Source organism: Mytilus trossulus, chromosome 1 (genome assembly GCF_036588685.1).
Source record: "Mytilus trossulus isolate FHL-02 chromosome 1, PNRI_Mtr1.1.1.hap1, whole genome shotgun sequence".
Classification (NCBI taxonomy): domain Eukaryota; kingdom Metazoa; phylum Mollusca; class Bivalvia; order Mytilida; family Mytilidae; genus Mytilus; species Mytilus trossulus.
This window is the reverse complement of record NC_086373.1, coordinates 66,199,314-66,221,547: the sequence shown is the minus strand read 5'-3', so window position 1 is coordinate 66,221,547 and position 22,234 is coordinate 66,199,314. Positions and strand designations below refer to the sequence as shown.

Below are 22,234 nucleotides of genomic sequence, written 5' to 3'. Positions count from 1 at the left end.
TCCCCATAATGCTAATTGACCTGTATACGTGTAGATAGAAGGTATTCTTTTTGCATAAAATTTTTAGGTTGTGGTTGGTTTTTTTTTTTTGTTCACTGCAGAGTTCTTGTTGTTCATTTTTTATTTCTCATAAAGTTGATGTGTTTTCCGTGGTTTTAGTTTGTTACCCCGATTTGTTTTCTCTCAATAGATTCATGTCCTTTGAACACAGGTATACTAATGTTGACGTAATTTTCATTTACATCACATTGCTGAAATATTATTTACAAAAACTAGTAAACAAAAATCCAGCGAACTCTGTTCTCACGATCATAGAGCTTCTAAACATTACGAGGTCATAATTGTGTTAGAACAGCTTAAGATCATTAACAATATTTTCATGTGCATTTGTTTAAAAGTAAAACATGGTTTTTTGATTGAGTTAAGTCTGCCAATTGATATTTTATCGTATGTTTTTATATGTTGTGATGTTATGGTATTGTTTCAGAAAAAGGGAGAAGGTTTGGGCCCATTAAAACGTTTAATCCCGCTGCAAATGTTTGCACCTGTCCTAAGTCAGGAATCTGATGTACAGTAGTTGTCGTTTGTTTATGTAATATATACGTGTTTCTCGTTTCTCGTTTTGTTTATATAGATTAGACCGTTGGTTTTCCCGTTTGAATGGTTTTACACTAGTTATTTTGGGGCCCTTTATAGCTTGTTGTTCGGTGTGAGCCAAGGCTCCGTGTTGAAGGCCGTACTTTAACCTATAATGGTTTAATTTTTGAATTGTTGTTTGGATCGAGAGTTGTCTCATTGGCACTCACACCACATCTTCCTATATTCATTCATGTATAAAAACTTTTTTTTTTTTTTTATTAATTTGAAGTGCCATATGACTTTAGTAAACTTTGTAACCCGGATTACAATTTTTCGAAATGTATCTTACTAAACAAACGATCACAGATGATATATGTAACAGCCTCAATATTATTTTCCAAGACATCTTTTTAACACGCATATGGTTGGTATCGATTAATAAATGGATCAATATTGTTAATACAATATAATTGAAAGACAAATGCAAGTCGAACACCAAATTCATGTATAAACTGTTTAACTTGTCAATTCACAAATAAAGCAAAAACTAAAATTGCATCAACTAAAGTAAATTAACATCTTGTTATAATAACAATATTCTTTGGGAATTTTTTTTGAATAATCTTGTGCTTGTTTGTAATAAGAATACATTAAAAATACTACATTAAACTGTACACTTGAACGTTGAATACCAGACGAATAAACTTAATTTCATGTGCTCCTTTTAATTGGTTCTTGCATAGCCCAGAATTAAGCGTGTGCTCGATATGATATAAGGATATTTAGATACTGATGTATAAAACCTCCCTATTAGAGTATGCAAAAAAGTCTTACTTCATTTCAAGTACTTTGAATTTGGTTGGGTAAATTCGCATGTTCTTAGTTTTTTTATTTGTTTGTATATTTTTTGTTTTCTTTTATAAGACAACTGATCCAGATTGGAAAAAAGAACATATTTGAATTACGCATTATATTTGTAGAAAGCCCTTCCCAACATCGTTTTTATGTGTTAATCTCATTACATAAACTGCATGATAAATGAATTAGATATTGATAATTCACATGGAAACTCACTATATACCCCCACGATATATACCAAAGAGGAAATCGTGGTCTGTTATATGTTCCTTTGACATTTCAAACAAGAAGAACTTACATCACTGAATTGGGTACCTACATTACATAAGTGTCCTGACAAACAACGGTATATTGCTGGGTCTTCCAATTGCTACAAGAAACTTCTTTCTAAATTATTAACATTTATTTTATCAGCAATCAAAGCCGAGCTTCAATGGTATTGTGAAACTGCATATTCTTGAGGTGGCCTGAATCATATGTGGATATTAAAAAATTCCAAAGATCTTTTAGAGTACAAACAATCTAATAGTCTTTCATCTTGCAATAGTATTACATCATTTGACTTGTCTACACTTTATACAAGTATTCCCAATTCCAATCTAAAAGACAAAATGAAAGAGTTGGTACTGCTTTGTTTCATGAAAAATAGCCTACCTAAATACAATTATCTTGTATCTGGAGGAATACATCTATTATGTAAAGAATCAATCTGATAAAAACAAAAAATTCTCTGAAACTAACATTATCAAGATGCTTGATTTCTTGTTAGACAACATATTTGTTACGTTTTGAGGACGTTTTTTCCAATAAACTATTGTCGTAAATATGAGAAACCAATTATACCCTCTTCTCGCATTTGCCGACCTGAGCCTTTATTCTTATTAGGCTGTCAACATACAAGAACCTCTTAGGACGAAACAAAAAAAAAATACTTTTCTTTCCTGCTATATATATATATGATGTTCACTCACTGAATTATTCAAAATTTGTTTACTTTGTTGAAAGCATCTATCCCCTCAAACTAGCTATAGAGATACAGTATACAACAGATACAGTTAAGTCTACCTTATATCTTGACTTACATCTAGATTTTGACAATGAGGGTCGGTTGAAAACAAAACTTTACGACATTAGAATTTTTTTAAGCTTCCAACTTGTGGTGTTTTCATTTTTATATAGCAACATTCCAGCAGCGCCTGCATACGGAGTATGTATCTCCTTCTTGATATAATATTCCTGGGCTTGTATTTTCTACATGTTTCAGGGTGAAACAAGAGGCGGATGATATTAAAGGAGCTCGCGGGTATAAATCTTTTTTTTTTAAATAGGATTTCGCTCTATTTTTCTCTAAATGAACTTTATCATATACTTAATTAAAAAAAGAAATAAGAAAAACGGGATCACCGCCCATTTAAGCTTACAATCTGCCTCCGAAAGAAGCATACATTTTTGTTTAGGTCATTTTTTTCCTGTTAAACTAATAGGAGAAAAAGAGGTAATATTGAAATAAAAAAAAAATAATTGCAGAAATCATTTAAATTTTACAATAGTTTAGTTTAAGTGCAGCTTATTTGAAGAAAAAAAACAATAAAAATATAGGTCAGCGATGGGTTGAAAAAGATATTTTAATTTTAATGCCAAACAGTGGGATTGTTGCACCAAAGGGAGGTAATTTGGAGGGTTTTTTAAAATGATATGTACATATGAAAAGTCATCTTCGGCCAAAAGAAATTGATTTGTTTGGTTAATTTTTATACCATATGATAAAGTAAAAACTAATAAAGTAAATGAAATTTGTAATGAAAAAAAAAATGTTTAAATTTTTGCTGAATATTTTGTACCCTCGAGCCTCCTTAAGATATGTTAAAAGCTAATAAATTAAAGACAATTTGACAACGCATTGGCATCTAATGAAAAAGATGAAAAGGCGAACAAGTTTTTAAAACACTTCAACGAAAACTATAAATTGAACAATACAAACCACACACAAAAACGGGGAAAACTAAAGTGTTCCGGAAGGATAAACAGTTTTTTCGCCACATGTAACACATTTGTGTCGATCATGCAAGTACGAATCTAGTGAAATGTCCCATTTGTCTATGATACAATCGAGGAAAAGAGACGGGATTATTGTATTGACATGATGGCGAAGACTGTATGTTGTCATGTAGACATATATAACGGTTATTGATATATATTTTGGTTCTTCTTGTCGTTGTGATTCTGTCTCATCACTTGATAATCGACAAAGAGATAATAAGTAGACAAATATAGATCGAAGTACGGCTTTCAACACGGAGTCTTGGCTGACACCAAAGAATAAGCTATAAAGTGTAACACAAATCAAAAATCAAATTTATTCGTTCTTTGTGTATTTATTTACGTTTTTTTTATTGAGTTAAGTCTGCCAATTGATATTTTATCGTGCGTTTTTCTATGTTGTGATGTTATGCTATTGTTTCAGAAAAAAATAGAAGGTTTGCATCCCTTAAAACGTTTAATCCCGCTGCAAATGTTTGCACCTGTCCTAAGTCAGGAATCTGATGTACAGTAGTTGTCGTTTGTTTATGTAATATATACGTGTTTTTCGTTTCTCGATTTTTATATAGATTAGACCGTTGGTTTTCCCGTTTGAATAGTTTAACACTAGTAATTTTAGGGCCCTTTATAGCTTGTTGTTCGGTGTAAGCCAAGGCTCCGTGTTGAAGGCCGTACATTGACCTATAACGGTTTACTTTTTTTTAAATTGTTATTTGGATGGAGCGTTGTTTCATTGGCACTCACACCACATCTTCCTATATCTATGAAAACCAACTGTCTTTTCTTTATGAAAAACGAGATGCAAGAACGACTTATGAACAACAAAAACAAACGACAACCACTGAACAGTAGGCTCCGTACTGGAGACATGTGTATTAATAAGCAGCGTGTTTCAACGTTTACAAGCGCCACCTTTCACTCAAACCTGAGACAGTAGTGTAACATTACAACATAAACAGCCACGCTATAAAATTTCGAAATGGATTAACTTGTTTTTTTATGTAAAACGTTAAATGTATTTGTATTGGTAGGTACATGTAGAGTTCCGTCATAGGTGGTTTACAAGATTTTTCATTGTGATGTTTTGGACATTTTATAAATGATGATAAAATGGACACATGTCATATTTACTTCCGTATCCTCCCCAAAAAAAACAAATAAACAATTCTAAAGAAGCATAATTTTAAAATAGATTTTTATTTTCACAGCGTTAATATTTAATTTTTTCTGGTAACATAGGTCAAACCATCCATTTAACCTCTAACAGTAAAAGTTATGCTGAAATAAAGAAAAATGTCATAATCAGATTATATATATTATATAGACGTGGCACGGAACTTGTCTATCCCAAATTCATGTATTTGATTTTGATGTTATATTTGTTATTCTCGTGGTTTTTTGTCTGTTGCTTGGTCCGTTTCTGTGTGTGTTGCGTTTCGGTGTTGTGTCGTTGTTCTCCTCTTATATTTAAAGCGTTACCCTCGATTTTGTTTTTTGTCCATGGATTTATGAGTTTTGAACAGCAGTATACTACTGTTGCCTTTATATATATATAGCATTATATTATGATTAATATGTCAGTGATTAAAAACACCGTAAACGTAAGGTAGAGATTTCAATTTTTTTACCGATACATGTGTTTGATATATATATATATAAGCATATTATATATCGTACAATGTTCCGAATACGTGTAAGCTTTGTTTAATGTTACAGCTTTGTAGGGATTTAAAAGCTGTTAAAAATAAGCCAATGGGAAAGACAGATTGTTTTCGCATTTAAAAACGTAGTTAGTCCCGAAACAAGTGTCATGCATATAAATCATTCGCTAGCACATGTTACTCCACATCTTCCAGTTTTCTCCTGGTGTCTTTAAATGGAAAGAAACGAACATTGTAACCAATACGGTCGTTATTAATATATACATAGATATGCCAAAAACATGAAAAAAAGAAAGTCCTTTACGCTAAAAATTAGGACTTAGTACTCACCAGAGCATTTTCTTTGTATTAAAACATCCCGCATGTTTCTTAGAGGATCAAAACTGTCTTGGGAAAATATGTATTTATCATGAGGTACTGTTGCCATTCCCTGGAGACAATCTTGATGGGTATAATCGCCGATTCCTATTACCATAATCTTTATGTTACTGTTTCTGGCTTTTTGGGCTTCTCCTAGTGTTTTTGATAGAGCCTTGTCAGATCCATTTGTAAGAATAATCATCAACTTCTTCGCTTTACTGCGACTTCCTGTTTAAAGAAGAAAATGGTTATCAGCAATTTCTTTTTATCAGAAGAAAACATACTTGTCACGAGCTATGATTTGGATTTTTTTTTGTCATTTCGACGAACTAACAAATCTGAAAAAAGAAGTAAAGTCACAAAAATACTGAACTCTGAGGAAAATTCAAAAAAGAAAGTCCCTAATCAAATTGGGTAACAATTATAATTTGACAATATGAACCAAATGTGTATCACTATCTAGAAAAAATACTTGTAATGATATATTAGGGAAATTATTGATATTTTAATCGCCCAAAAACATTGAAATAAATTGATAAACTTAACAGTTGCTTCGGATTTCAAATGTTATGTTATATATAATGTTCCTTAATGCATTTTGAGATCATGTCTTGATAAAGAGTTTAATCACATAAAGTTGAGATAGTCTTTTATAGAGGAGTTAAATAAAGACCTGGAAAACTGTTCTTTCTGGTGTATTCAATAGCCTTGCCAATAGACACTTTTCCACCTGTGTACTTAATTCTCTGGACAGCTTTAATGATATCATTTCCAGTTTTGTACTTTCCAAGTACAAATTCGGATTTAGCAGTACATTTGAAAGTATTGACACCAATCTGAATATTTCCGTTACCAATTGGGACTTCTTCCGCAAGGTTTACAACCATTTGTAACATTTTATTGAAATTCGTCTCTCCGATATGACAGGAATCCTCGAGTAGAAAAACAATGTCTGTTTTCCCCCAACAAGCTGAATCGAAAGTCAATACTAAGTCGTACATATATTAATGTGCATCACTTGAAAGAATAAAAGAATGAAGTATAAAATTTATACATTTGGATCGTCTAAAATTATCAGAAGAGTAAATTTATAACAATTTGATACTTTTGCTTAACACATCTTTTGATTGGCTGTAAACATTTTGTCTATCAGCTAAAGACATAATTTTGCCATATTGAAAACCATTTTTTTAAAATGTTTCAACGGTATGCAATCGTTTCATTTTTATAATTTATGAATACTCACTGATATCAGCAACTGAAATTAAATAAATCAGCCATGAATCTCAAATTTAGTTTACGATTGGCTATTTAAAAATATCATTCATGAAACAATATTGTATAAACGTTTTTAATTAAATGTTGATGTCGATATTTTTGACGTTTTGTTTATGCTAAAATCTATATTGTCCAATTTATAATCAATCAATCAAGTGAACACATTAGTCTGCACTTCAATAATTGTGTTCAAATTCAAGATTTTGTTCAGAGTGTTCTTATATTGGTTATATGTGATAAATACTAGAACCACAATGCTTGAAAGTGACCAAATAAATCTGAATCAACAGCAAGCTTGAGTTAAAACTCTGAACATAAATTACTTTCCAAAACTAAGAAAAACTAATTATTTTAATTCAAATATACCAGACCACGTTCAGATGCAAATTTACACTTCTATTTTCAATGCTCCTTGATTTTTTTTTTACTTTCAATCGTTTCAGGAGTATAAGTGTTTAACTATGCTAATTTTATCTGAACAACAGAGAACTTTAATATATTAAAAATTTACCGACGCTTGAACTTTTTTTATCTACCACAAATAATAAAAAATAGTTAACTTAATTATGTAACTTGTTTTGTATATGTATTTCAGATTCTGACACAACACATACTAGTTGTTGATTTGACTTCTTGTTCAGCTTCTGATAGCTGGCAAATATGTAAACATTGTCGTATCATTTAAACACGTACCTTCGCATGTCTTACTCAGCAATAATGATTCAATAGATTTCAATAATTTGAAACTGGCAGCAGTGAAAACAAACTGACTTTTTGGTTCGCTAGCAACACTTTCAAGTTCGGTCGTGTCAATGGCATTACCAATTCCTATGGAAAACATTTTTACACCCTTCAACCGCGCGTTCATTGCTTCCTTTCGAGTTTCTGCCTTGTTTGATGAATACCCATCTGTTATTAATATTCCAATCATTGGATAGCCAGGCCTATGACCTAATACAAAAATAAAACGAAAACGTAACATGAATATGAAATAAAGGCATTTGAGTCCCAATTTTCACAATTTCATTTCAATTTGAATGTTTAATCAAAACTCAGGTAGAACATGAATGTTTCCATATTAAATTGATGCCCCATCCGAATTATCATTTTCTATGTTCAGTGGACAATGAAAACGGGGTAAAAAGTGTAATGCTGAGCACGTAATTCGAATTTGATTCGCATTAACTAATTCGAATTAGTTTAATTCGCATTCGAAACGTTTTACGTCCAAACGTCAATTCTAATTCGAATTGCAATACGAGTCAAATTCGCTTTACTGTCCAAACGACGTTAACTTTTAATTCGTATTAACAAAAGCGTATTTCTAATGCGAATTGGATAATTCGAATTAGCCAATTCGAATCAATTTGAATTAAAATAGAAGAGTGTGTGAACGCGATAAGCGAATTCGATTCGCATTAGATACGAATTCAATTCGAATTAAATGTACGTGTGAACGAGGCATTATATTGTATTAAAATGAGAACGATCATATCATAGTGAACATATGCACTCAGTTTCAAGTTGATTGGACTTCAACTTCATCTTTAATTACATAGACCAGAAACCTTAACCTGAAGCGCGACAGACGGACAAACGAACGGACGGACGAACGAACAGGCGAACAAACGCACATACCAGAAAACATAATGCTAATAAATGGGACATAAAGACATTGATAAGGTGACAGTATACCTTTTCTTTTGTCTGCAGGAGTTTTGAAATATTCTACATAATGCTGACTAAATCATGGTGTGCTAGCTTTACAGTTTGTTAGGCTTTACAACTGTTTTGAATTGCACGTTACTTATGAGTTTTATGTAGACGAAACACGCGTCTGGTGAATTGAGTTATAAGCCTAGAACTTTTGATAACATTAACCGTTTATTAGGTGAGTACTAAAAGTATAATCAATAACAATGATAACGGCTCAATTCAATTTACATATTTTAAACAAGTGTTGATTTTTTGCTGCTGGTCTTTGTTTTAAATCATTCACCTTTTTCTTTTGAAATAGAAACAGAATATGTCAAAATTAAAGCATTGTCATTTTGTTTTATAAAGAAAATCAATCAAGAGCACTTTAACGAATGTCAATAAGAGAATGATATCCAATCCGAATAAGTGTATTCAACCCGAAATTCTGTTGAGCTTTAGAAACTCTGTTGATTTATCAAATCTATTCTTATGAAAGTCTATCCTCTGGTTTAAAATAACTATAACTGATTGTATATTGTGTGCGAGAAAATTAATCATTCATTTAAACCTTCTTTCTTTAACAGGTCGGGACCACTACCTTATATGGAAATGCAAAAATTAGCATACTTATGTTCTCGCACATGTAATTGTTTATTTACATGTGACGCAATTTATTTTTACCTAGGTTTTTAACCAAATCCACTAAATGAGTCACAATGCATGATGGACTACTACGTGTTTACAATCAACCAAGAACACGTGTTATTTACTGAAATACAACACATTTTTTCGTGCAATGCGGGATTCACAATTTCGCTTAGTTTTTCATTTTGTGTATCCTCATTTATAGTTCGTGATATAAAGTATTACTTCCATGCTCAGATTAACGAAGAGTTGTTTCTATGCGAATAAAACAGGGTTTGAATTACCCTATATAGCCATTAACATGTTTGACGGTGGCACAGATATTTCATGTATTTGTCAACCAGACAGCAACGAAACAAAAGCGAAAAAACACAATAACCCATGAGACAAACTTACTAGTGTAAAGTAAGCCGTCGATAACAGCCGGTGCTGATATTCACGAGTACAGCCATGTTCGTATAGATAATTAAAGGCAAATGTGTGATCCTTGAATTTTGTGTTCGTAAAAAAGGCGAAGTAATATTTACATACATGGCAATGTTAACAAAATCTATAAGTATTTATTTTTGTCACATTTCAGTATATGGGACTTCCAAACTGTTCCCTTTTGTTTTGAAGGTAGTGAAGTCAGCAACTGTAGTTTTAGTTTGTTTGTTTTTTAACAGGCTCGGACTTTTGCCAAACTGAAAAAATCATTACAGCTGATTCCGTATAACTGAAATTGACATATTTAACAACATGTATAGGCATAGTTTAACTTGTATATTCTATATTTTGTACAATGTACAAACAAAGCAAGCAAGCTAACCAAAGTTTTGCTCTACATGCCGTTGATTAGGAAATAAGCTGTAATGATGTTATCCATATGTATGTGCGACAAGTTTGACAAGTTTGAAAATTTGATATGTTTTTTGAAAATTGCAGCGTTGGATCTATAATAAAAAAAGAAGATGTGGTATGATTGCCAATGACTACGCTGTCCTCAAGAGACCAAAATGACACAGAAATTAACATTTATAGATCACCGTACGGCTTTCAACAATGAGCAAGGCCCATACCGCATAGTCAGCTATGAAAGGCCCCGATATGACAATGCTTACTTTACTGAATTATGTCTTTGTTGGAAAGATGTCACTCATACCTCATCTTCTTATTTCTATATACATAGCACGTTTTAGAGAAAAAAAATAATAGGTAATATGGCACCCACTATGATCAAGAGACTTTTAATATTGGAGATATTTTACATATGTCAACAGGACAGCGGCCGAACGATAAAAAACCTCTGAGGTATATTTTGTGATAAAATTAGCAACAAACGGATATTATCGATGGATGAAACTATAAAAAAATGTATTGAGCTATATACCGTACCCGCTCCAGGAGGGCGGGGGTTCCGGGGGGAATGGGCTCCCCTTTTTTTTGGACGATCAGTCCATTTGGATAGGGACATGTAGTTGGAACCCCCTCCCCTTTTGTACAGGGTTAGGACCCCCTTTTTAAATGGCTGGATCCGCCCCTGCCGCTTTCATAACACTTATTTTTAGCATACTGAATATCATTATGTTCTTACTTTTAGATCAGGTCCTGACAAAAAGAAAATACACTTCCAGTACAGAAAGAAGTGTTTCAATGAAAGTTTCGTGTTTTTCTAGGCAGAATGATTTTGGAATGACATTATACCGGTTTAAAAGAGCTCAAATGATTTTCTTACTGGACAGTGGTCACTTCATTTGATATTTCACTGTTTCATGTCGTGAAATTAATGCAGGTTCAATTCATAACAATGCACAAAACCGGTTCAACTACTTTGGCAAGGCGTAAAAGAAAGTCGAATCGTGAAGCCAGTAAACAATTTTTTTTTAATCTGAGCATGCAAATTGAAGATTACGTTATATATTTTACATTAAATATATTTGCAGAATAAAAACATTGGTAATGAGAGTCCCAGACAATATATTAGTTGACTGTTTTCTACTTATTTCACGTGTTTTAAGTAGTAGTTTACTCGTAGTAGCCCACAATGCATTGTAGTTCATTGAGTCGATTGGTCAGTTTTTCAAGGCCATTTTGGCCTTGTGTTTTGGAAATTACTATGCAAATATATTCTGACGTCAGAATATCTAGAGTTCTCGACCTGTTTAAGAACATACAAATATATTTATTATTAGTATCGGGAGCACATGACTTGTCTGTGTTTGTTTATGTTCAACACATGTTGATGAGCACATGATTGCATACCTGGTTTGTTATTGTATGATTTGATTAGCTATTGTATGTCGCAATGCAGGTATTCTATCCGTTTGTACGAGGGTAGGATCGTGATTCTCGTGCAAAATCTCATTATAAATATAAGATATCTTTATAACCAGTTTGCTTGGATGGGTAATTTGATGCAGATGGACGTTTAAATGACTATTGAAATATGAATATATATGAAATGGTTTTGTTGTTTGAAGAAAAAATAAAGTATAAGTATGAGACATCATTCCTATTGTATACATGTGTTGAGTTTTATTGACTAAATAATTTATGTTCGGTTAAGCTTGGCGAAAAAGAAAATAATTAGAAATGACATGAAATTAAATTCAATTACACGATCATTTTGAATATGAATTAGAACGTGGTTTGCTAAGTATATGTAACTATACCCGACGCTCTCGAGAATGCTGTTGTGTGTAAATATTTAATAGCTCCTCCTGTATTTGTCCCACCTCCTTCGTATCTGATTTCCATGATGGCTTTCTGTATGTCTTGTTTATCTTGATATGCGTCAAGATTAAATTCTGCCTTCACTGGAGTATGAAATGTTAGTACTCCCAATTGAAATTTGTCTTTGTCTGTGCCGATATTTAGACCGTCAACAATATCAGAAATAAACGTCAAGGTGGTATTAAAATTACTTGAACCAACACTTCCAGAATTATCAACGAGGAAAATAATATCAGCACCCGCTTTGCAACCTTTTGATAAGAGGAAAATTAATAAACTTAAAATGACAAATATTCAAGCATACCACAATTAGAATTGCAACTATCAAACTCCTACTAGTTGAAAAGATATAATTATGCTCATTTTGAAGAGATGATTTAATAAATTCAATTCATGACATGTTTTGAAAATTCTAAACCTCTTTTGTATTATGTTAAAATTATTGATTCCAAGGGCGATGTTTTAAAATGAAAATGAAATTTTATACAGAGACGTTGTTCTTGTTTTAATTTACAGTCACCATTAAGGCCCAAAATTAAAATATGAAAGCCGGAGTTACATGAATATAGTTTTCAACCTTATTTATCACGTTTAAGCGTGAAGTAAGATGCAAACAGTCGGAACCTAAAAATGTTTGTAATGATACATGTATATATATATTAAAAGAAAACACTTACCAACTATCGGGTTAAGATCTGAAACAGAATTGTAATCATTCGAATTATTATGATCATCATTTTTGTTGCTGATATTTTTATTGTACAAGTATTGATTTTATTATGTAATGTTTACTGCTGGGTTGTTTTTTTGTTGAATTACTTTTGCAATATAAAAAAGAAGATGTGGTATGACAAGACCATTAAAATCATCTTTAACAGCTTAATATATACATTCAAAATCATATTCGTGATAAAATGAATACACTGCATCCAAACAAAAGGTGAACTATTGAGGAACTTGGTTTAGCGTTAATTATCGTAAATGTGTTCAATGATACAGAAGAAAAATCTAATATTCATTCTTGAAAGTATCATAGCACTTACTCTTTTAGGGGGTAGTTGCTTACCCTTCTGGAGCACCTGAGATCAACCAAATTTTTGGTGGGGTTCGTGTTGCTTAGTCTTTAGTTTTCCAAGTCGTGTCTTGTATACTATTATTTGTCTGTTTGTCTTTTTCATTTTTAGCCATGGCAATGTCAGGTTTTTTTTTATCTATGAGTTTGACTGTCCCTCTGGTATCTTTCGCCACTCTTTTGTTATCAGACCTAAAGCTTCTGTAAACAACAAGTGTTGTTTTAGATTTATGAGTTTAACTGTCACTTTGGTATCTTTCGTCTCTATTTGATAACAATAAAATAAAGTATATGCGCATCACAGCAGACCCCTTCTTTGAGTAACAATCATCAAGTCAAACTCGAGAAAAAAAAAAAAATATATAAACGTTCAAAAGCATCACAAACAAAAAGTGTACTGAAGTATATTTTGCTTCATATCAAAATATGAATTCAACTCAGCCTGTGACTTTCTTAAACCAATTTCAGACATAAAACAAACGAGATTAGATCCATTGCAAAAGTAATAATGATTTTTACAAGGAAATAAAAAACAAAATTTCGCTTTTACATAAAGAGCAGTTAAATCTTAGATTAAAATATTAATATACACTTTATGCATATTTACATACTCTGACATGTTTCTGATGCTAATCTACTCTCAATTGACTGCAACGCTTTGAAATTGTGGACACTGAAGTAAAAAATACTGTCCGGATCATTTGCTACTCCTTTCAGTTCTATAGTATTGACACTACTACCTATTCCAATAGTAAACAACTCGATTCCCTTCCTTCTGGCGGCGTTGGCAGCAGCTATTGTTGAATATTGAGAATTTGATCTGCCATCTGTTAATATGATACCAATCTTCGGAACTCCAACCCGGCTACCTGAAAATCAGAAAAAAACTTCAATGAGTAAGTTTCGTATTACATTGCAAAAGTTCATACTCTTCTTACGATTACAATACTATCATTCAGTGATTTACATGTTTCGCCAATGTTATCATTCCTTTATTTTTAAAGGATTTTAGAAACTAACTGAGTATTTATATTATCATGTACCTAGTTTGAATATAATTTAGGTGATGACTAACGTATGATGCGACCAAAGCTTACGCACACTACTTGATGTATGTGAAGTTACGCAAAAATAATCAAAACAATAAATTACTTCCAAAACGGTTGTGAAATGAATCATTTTTTTGTTTTTTATTAAAAGACGTTACTGAAACCATTGGTTTTAAACAAACAATAAATGAAGTTTTCTGATCTCTAATCATTTATAAATCATTACCATGTGACGACGAAAAACTGCTGCTTATCAAATGATGTATCGCTCGGTTTGTAGCTGTTCCACCATTAGTATAGGAAATACTTTTCACAGCATCCATCAACTGTGTCTTTGATTGGTAAGAGTTCAGTCTTATGCGTGTAGAAGCAGAATTAGCATATATATCAACCCCAACCTGAACATCATTTTTACCAATAGTAAAAATATTGATGACATCTTGCACAAACTTCAGCATAACTTTCCAGTTTGATGTTCCTACACTGCCAGATGAATCTAACACAAATATTATGTCTCCCTTCTTCCCACATCCTTTGGTTTTTAAAATAGAAAATAAAAAAATATTGATGTGTCATGGTAAATTTTGATTAATGACACTCGGAGAACCACTCAATTAGAAATTCATCGGGAAAAAAATTGAATTACACAATTTGAGTGGAAAGTAATTTCTTAGTAACATCTTTCTTCTAAATAAAGGCTACGATTTTTGTATTAAAGGTTTTTAAAAAATAAACCACGTTTTGCAGTATCAATTTTGTTCCCCATTAGAAAACTAAGATATACTTACTTTTTAAGGGAATGTGCTAGGAATTCACCTAAATGGTTGAGTAGCAAGAAAACGGCTTCCGTATAATGCACACAAATATGTAATACCGCCATTCATAGAACGACATATAAAAAAGAAGATGTGGTATGATTGCCTATGAGTAAACTATCCACAAAAGACCAAAATGACACAGACATTAACAACTATGTGTCACCTAAGGCCTTTAACAATGAGAAAAGCCAATACCGCATAGTCAGCTATAAAAGGCCCTGATAAGACAATGTAAAAAAGTTCAAACAAGAAAACTAACGGCCTTATTTAAGGGAAAAAAATAACGAAAAACAAATATGTAACACATAAACAAACGACAACCACTGAATTTACGTCAGATCTGGTTGCAAACGACAAAAGGTCGAAAAAAATTGTTCCCTTGAATTTGATAGTTGTAGGAAATTAATACCATATTTCATTGCAGCAAATATTTTCTAAGTCATAAACATATATCATTGTTGTTTCAAAGCACGGTCCTTTTTTATTATTTGTTGTTTCTAGAGAATATTTTGGAATCTTGAGGTTACATGATTACTAAAGCTTGTACAGAGTAAAATAAGGAGTGAATATTTGATTGTATGAATTCCACTGATGGTTATTATCTTTTATGAAATGAAATTTTATGTGAAATTTTATCCGTAGTACTGGAAGGGATAAGATTTTACCCATGTCAAGTATTTTTGTTATTTGAAACAAAGATAAATTCAGCACATTTTTTTTTAAATTCCAAAATCAACAAAGACTTATATGAGAAAATTAATGGTGGTATTACGCCGGTCCTATGGTAATAATTTTCTCATCTTTTATCTAAAATTTCTGTCGTTTAGTTTCAAACTTCAGTTTCATAATATCCAAAGATTTTGATTATTGGTTTTTTTTGTTTTTTTTTTATATTCAAAATTGGTTTACATACATAGGGTTCATTAACCAAATGACTCGTCGTGATTTTGACATAAATAAATAGTGTGCTTAATCTTTGTATTACACATCTTTCTTCTACACACTCCTGAACTAGTTTACCTGTTGATGCTATTATTGCAAATTTATAATGGTTCCCTGTATACAATTACTACCGCTTATTATAATATAAACGATACTATTTTGTACATTTCGGAATTTAAAGTCAAATAAGTTCTTTGTTAAGATTTTAGGTTTTTTTCGTAGGATTCCATAATCCTTACCATCATTAATTAGTAAATCGAAAAGATGAGAGATAAGAAATAGTTGTAAACATATATATAATATTACCAATTTTGCTTGGTCGAACAGTTACTGGTATTCTATAATTCGAATTACTAGTACCAATAGAAGAGGGATTCATAGTAACTGTACTAGTACTTATATCTTCTGTTGTGTGTCCTGTCGTCATTTCAGTAGTAAATGAATCTGTAAAGGGATTCATAGTAACTGTACTAGCACTTATATCTTCTGTTGTGTGTCCTGTTGTCATTTCAGTAGTAAATGAATCTGTAAAGGGATTCGTAGTAACCGAACTGTTACTAGTATCTTCTGTTGTAGGTCCTGTTGACATTTCAGTTGTACCATAGTTGTTGTAATAATTATTTCGATGGTAATAACGATTCCATCCTAAAAAGTATGCATGGAAAATTATATTAAAAATGTTTCATATAATTAGTGTGTATTTTCTTTTATCTCAGTTATCTTAATTAACAGATATATACGTATTACTTATATAAAAAGGTTTATACCTAACCAGATCAATTATGGATAATAAGGGTCTTTTTGTTTTGAATTGCCTTTACAGTTCAGTATTTTTTTTTTAGCTTTAATACCATTTTTAAAAGAATATTGGCATCTTTTCGGGCAGTAAAAAACCCTTCTACACTCTCGTTTCTATTTGGCTGTGCGGACAAAAAGAATTTTCAGTAATGTCCGGTAGAAATAGGAACATTAAATCAAAAGTTTCACTCTCTCTTAAAGTAATATAGTTCTTGTAAAAGTATGTAAAATGTTAAGGAGACAAAAAATCAAATGAAGTGGATACAAGCAATAATAAAAAAAATCAGTTTGCAATTGGCTGAATTCAAACAATAAGTATGAGAAAAAAACACTAACACAAAAACAAAACCCACAGATGTTAAAATTCCAAACTCCACGGAAAATTCAAAACGGGATTTTTCAAATGATAAAATCAAAGGGTCAACGCATCAAACAAATGGAAAACAACTGTCATGTTCCTGTCTTAGTACTGGCACTCCCTTTTATAGAAAATGACTGATAAAACATGGTTTTATAACTCACTTAACCTCTTACTTGTGTGACAGTTGAATAGAATGCCACGATTATTTTTCTATAATTATTACAGAAATTTGATAGTTCAATATGACCTATTTATACAAAAAGGGTCATTTTTAACTAAATAATGCTTTTTGTGTAAATATAATAAATTTAATATCAGAATAATATTTGTTTTAAAACTAACCTGTAGCAATATGTGTAGCTGCTATCAATACTAACAAAATGAAAATCATTTTGATATCTACAAATAAATCATATCTATAATGTTATTATTTTAGATGAATATAGTCTCTCCTGTTAAATATCTGCAAATAAATCATATTTAGCCTGAATAATTATCTCACAATGTAAATCCCCTATACCATTTCTTATAAATTTAATAAAAATGTCTACCATTTCTGCATTTATAAAGTTATTTATTTTTCTTTCAATAGTTGTACATAATTATATAAGATAACGATTTGGTATTAATCTATGAAAAAAGATGTTAGAATTTAGAAACACAGATTCTTCTTTATATCATGCAGTTTTGTATCTTTTAAATAGTTCAGAATTTACAAAGACAAGTAACGTATACGATTTTGTTTATTTCAGCATATACATTGAATTTTTAAACAAATATTGTTTTTCCAGTTTAGTACTAGCTATTTGGCCCACTTTTATTTTGAGAGGACCTGCTTTAAATCTTTATTTTTTGTCCCTTTTTAAAGTAAGAAAACGCATGAACTACCAACTCACACCGTCAACATAATTGTTTTATAAAAAAAAAATGAAAAAAAAAATCCTGTCTTAAACTGTGTATAAATTAAAGTTAATTATTATTAATAATTTGAAAACAAAAATATTTTTTGTAGCAAGAATAAGGCTGTTGTCTATCTTTAGTTTTGGTATCTGCCTATTAGGAAGGAAATATCATTAATTTACATTTTTTCCAACTATTCATCATTGCCAGGGAGTGATTATTACTCTGTTACTGGAGAGTAACATTTAAGTTTTGGCTTAAATATAAAAAAACAATAACATTCTGTGTTCAAGATTTTTAAACTACGTTATATATAACAGCATTTTTATATTAATATTCTGGGAAAAAGGTTTTATATCTCCATTTGGTAAAAATTGTTTTAAACTAAGATTTGTCGTTGATGACGTCGTGCATTTTGAATATTTATTAGTGCAATATTTGAATGTATTGCACGCTAACTTTTGGTTACTTTCTGTGGGAAATTTTATATTGCTATGCAATAAATATATTTATAAAAGAATTGAATAACAATTGTCATCAATTTTCCGTATTCAGCTTATATATTTATATTTTAGTTAGTCATGATAGAATTGTCTAATCATTATATACACAAATAGAATATCATGGCAATAATTACCTATATGTTATGTAAGAAGAATGAGATTTAAAATGAAAGTCAAAATTATGATCATTAAAGAAGTTTAATTTATAAGTGATAAACAGATTTTGACCTAACAAATCAGCGAAATAACGACAAAACAATGTTGCATTAATGAAGAGTGAGAGAAAAAAACATTATAAATCTGTTTTGATAATTTATAAAATTTTTCCAGTAATTTAGTTCAAAAATAAAAACGAATTACACAAAAATGTTACAGCTAAAACAACAAGTTTACATGTATTCAGCTTTTTTAATTAACCGATTTGTATTGTTGGTCAATTTAACACAAATAAAACAACATAACATTTATGATTCAATTTTTAAATCATATACAAACAATAGTTATGAGATTTTTTCCATTTTTGATAGAGCACTTTTTTATTTAGGTCTCGATGTTGTCTTTCATAAACACAATGAAAACAGATATGACATATAATAAGATGGGGTTTGAGTGCCCATGAGATAACTTTTAATCCAAGTCACAAGTTATAAAAGTTAACCATTATAGGTCAAATAACGGTCTTCAACACGGAGATTTGGCTCACATCGAACAGCAAGATATAAAGAGCTCCCAAAAATACTATGTAAAATATTGCAAAACATCTAAACTGCATGTTAAGATACTAATTTAAAGACTATAAACATGAATGTGATCGTAGTATACGGATGCTCTACTCGCATTATTATTTTCCATGTCTAACGGACCTTGAAAATATCAAGATAATGTCATAGGGAACATGTGTACTAAGTTTCAAGTTGATTAGACTCAACCTTCATAAAAGACTAACTTGACCTAAAACCTTAACTAAAAATTTAACCTGCAGTGGGACAAACGGACGAACGAACAAACGAACGGATGCACAGACCAAACATAATGCCCTTAGGTGGGGCATTTAAAGATCTTAAAAACGTGTTCAGACTAACAAGATTGCTGAGATTATGTTGAGATTGTCAAGAAATGTTAAGAATAGATAGGGTAATTTGAGAAATATTCATAATGTTGAGAACAATTTGTAGAAATTATTACTTTTCAGGTTGTTAAAGTAAATTTCATACAATTCAGATGATAGATTGTCAAATTTGTGACTTTTTAGTGAAAGTTGACATCACTGTATTTACAGTATGGTTCCATAATAGAATTCCACGTAATCACAATACTCACAAAAGGGGGTGGGTGGGGTGGAGGGTTACAGGTAAACGAAGACATTTAACCCAATCAGGTCATACACAAACCTCATGACAAAATATACGTTCCAACTTTCCTTCTACTAAAAACCATAACCACTAGCAATGTTTTAGAAATCATACTTCGTAACTGATAGCAACATATTATCATAGAAATTGATAAATGTACAGAAATCGTACAACGTAAACTAGTATAACGGTTTCATATATGAAGCTACGTCAAACTGGATAGTTATTGAACTTTCGAAGACATAAAGTGTACGTCTATAGTTCATATATTACATGAAATTATAAAACGGACAATTCTGCAACACAAACGTTCTTATGTTATGAAACCATAACCATCAAATTAACTTAAACTCACAAATCTATTCAGAATGATTCGTCAAATTTAAAATTAGTAACTCATTTTGGCCATTATATTAAATACAACAAAGAATACAAAATCAGCAAACTTACTTACATTTTGTAATTTATATTAAGCAGTAAGAAACATAAAACATGAAAAAAGTTATTCTACTTCATGGGGTCAAATATGAAGTGGATTGATTAAAATTAATATCTTGAAAGTAAGTTAGATTTTAAAGAATGAAAACTCACATTACTACTACTTATACAAAAAATGTGGAAAATAAAACAAATCAAAGAAACACCGCAACAAATATAGAAAATGTTTAAACTGTATTCATAATGTCTTTCACATAACTTCGATGTAATTAAAAATAGACATGAATTTCTCTGTGACGGGGTCTTGTATTAAATCAGAAGATGAGAAGTGCCTCATTTGTCAAAATACATGTATTTTACATTTTATTGCATGACATGGGTTAAAATGTTTAGAAGATAACGTTCCACAAAATAATTCTGTAAAAAAATAAATATATAAATAACTACATGTATTATTATTCTTACCGAAATAACACCTTCTGTATCAGAAATGATTATGGCAAAAACATGTAGTGGTAATTAAAATGAAACTGTATATTCGTGTGTATTACACAATATAAAATATAAACACGAAACAAAAACATTTTCTCTGAACGTACACTGAAAGCTGTTAGGTATATAGTTTATTTTGTTTTAAAACTAAAATCCATATTAGCAGGCTATATGTCATGTGATATCTAGATCTGATTCTACATGTTCTTTGTCTTATCAATTCTAAATTATGTCAATAACCATATGGTAAAAATAAAATTATCAAATGCCCAAAAAGGCGCAAGCCAGGGCCGACCGTGCAAGGGCTGTATAGCCAGTCATTGTCGTTAATAACTTCCATTTGTTGTTGTCTCATCAGGATGTAATTCCATACTTTAGTAATATTGGACTAGTAAAAAAGAATTATCCCGTCTCAAATCATTCGTTTAACATTATACCCCGTAATGGTATAACTTTCTTTTAAACATAAAAGATAATACGTTTATTGTAAGTTCGTATTTTTGCACCTAGCAAGCATTATAAAAAGATACAAATTTGTTAAAAGCAATAAACATGGATTTAACTCTCAACGGACGTGAAAGACAATGTTTGAAAGACATATTTGGAATATTATACCATAGAAAAGTGTTGGACAGTTCATATAAAAAAACAGATGCTTCCAGTTGCTTATTAAAACAGATCATGACAGTTTCAGTTGTAGACCAGATTTGGACATTTTTATCCTTTCAAATCCTTCTTTAGATTAAAAAGAATACTATTCCGCATTATTATTATTCCATTAAAAAAAAAATTAGTAAACTTACTAATGGCTCCTTTATCAAACAAAAAAAGGTTTAAATGACGTAAAATTAAGCAGTTAAAATCACTGTAGGGTCTCATTTATTCTGAGACACATTCATACCATTATAGTTAGTAAAAAAAAGAACCAGGCATGAACAATGAGATGCAATTTAGATAAACATATCAACGGCCTGATTTGTGAAAAAAAAACATTTATCAAAAATCAGATTTAACAGACAATTATCCAAGAAATGACAGGCTCCTAATTTAGCATAGACATGAACATAATCTATTAGGGTTCACATATTTGTCAACAATCCATATAACTTGGAAAATGGTAAAATATAGTTTGTCTTACAAATCGGCAGTAGCAAAAAAAAAAAGAAACAAATTGCAGATCTAACAATAGTCACAGTTAGTTAAAGTTAATAAAACCAAATTACAACTAATGAATAAATTTTGTTCTCCCAGACTGAAGTATCAATTAGTACGCTTCCAGCAAATGAATAAACGGACGTCATACATAGTCTTTAGTCCTTATTCTTATGCAATACCTTAATAAAGGGCAAATAATGTCGACATGACTACATGGCGAGCAATACGTTTTCAAAAAATCAAATCAACACATACTAAGTGATGTTTTAATTAACCAAACGTAAATTCTAGATTAAATAATATGAATTTTAAAAGATGGTATAGTGTAAGGTAAACTCGGTTTGAAATCAATCTTCGAGAAAATAACTAATATACAATCGAGGCTATTAACAATTTTCCGATTTTATATTTTTTCTGATGAATGAATTACAAAAAACTGGACCTTCTGTTTAACGTCAATTGCGACAATTACAATTAATGTTACGAGGAACAAAACCCGACAGCTATACTGAAGAACCTGTTA

At 30.9% G+C, this 22,234-nt stretch overlaps 1 protein-coding gene across 1 annotated transcript; it reads right to left on the bottom strand.

Moving 5' to 3' along the window:
• Window positions 1–4,655: 4,655 nt before the first annotated feature.
• On the bottom strand, window positions 4,656–20,611 carry LOC134682488 (cartilage matrix protein-like). The gene is made up of 12 exons (XM_063541772.1): window positions 20,530–20,611; window positions 17,214–17,270; window positions 16,019–16,357; window positions 14,179–14,484; window positions 13,515–13,772; window positions 12,509–12,526; window positions 11,771–12,082; window positions 7,470–7,727; window positions 6,745–6,756; window positions 6,172–6,468; window positions 5,469–5,726; window positions 4,656–4,755 (listed from the first exon to the last, which is right to left on the bottom strand). Exons 2-12 carry the CDS (start codon window positions 17,260–17,262, stop codon window positions 4,751–4,753), a joined length of 2,112 nt encoding a protein of 703 aa, XP_063397842.1. The 5' UTR covers window positions 17,263–17,270; window positions 20,530–20,611; the 3' UTR covers window positions 4,656–4,750.
• Window positions 20,612–22,234: the final 1,623 nt, after the last annotated feature.

Excerpts from the sequence above, each read along its gene's own strand:
- LOC134682488 (XM_063541772.1), bottom strand. The coding sequence starts at position 17,262 with ATGATTTTCATTTTGTTAGTATTGATAGCAGCTACACATATTGCTACA. Across the intron at positions 13,773-14,178 it reads CAGTTTTTCGTCGTCACATG|GTAGCCGGGTTGGAGTTCCG; the intron begins GTAATGATTTAT and ends TCTGATTTTCAG. Across the intron at positions 5,727-6,171 it reads CAGAAAGAACAGTTTTCCAG|GAAGTCGCAGTAAAGCGAAG; the intron begins GTCTTTATTTAA and ends TTCTTTAAACAG.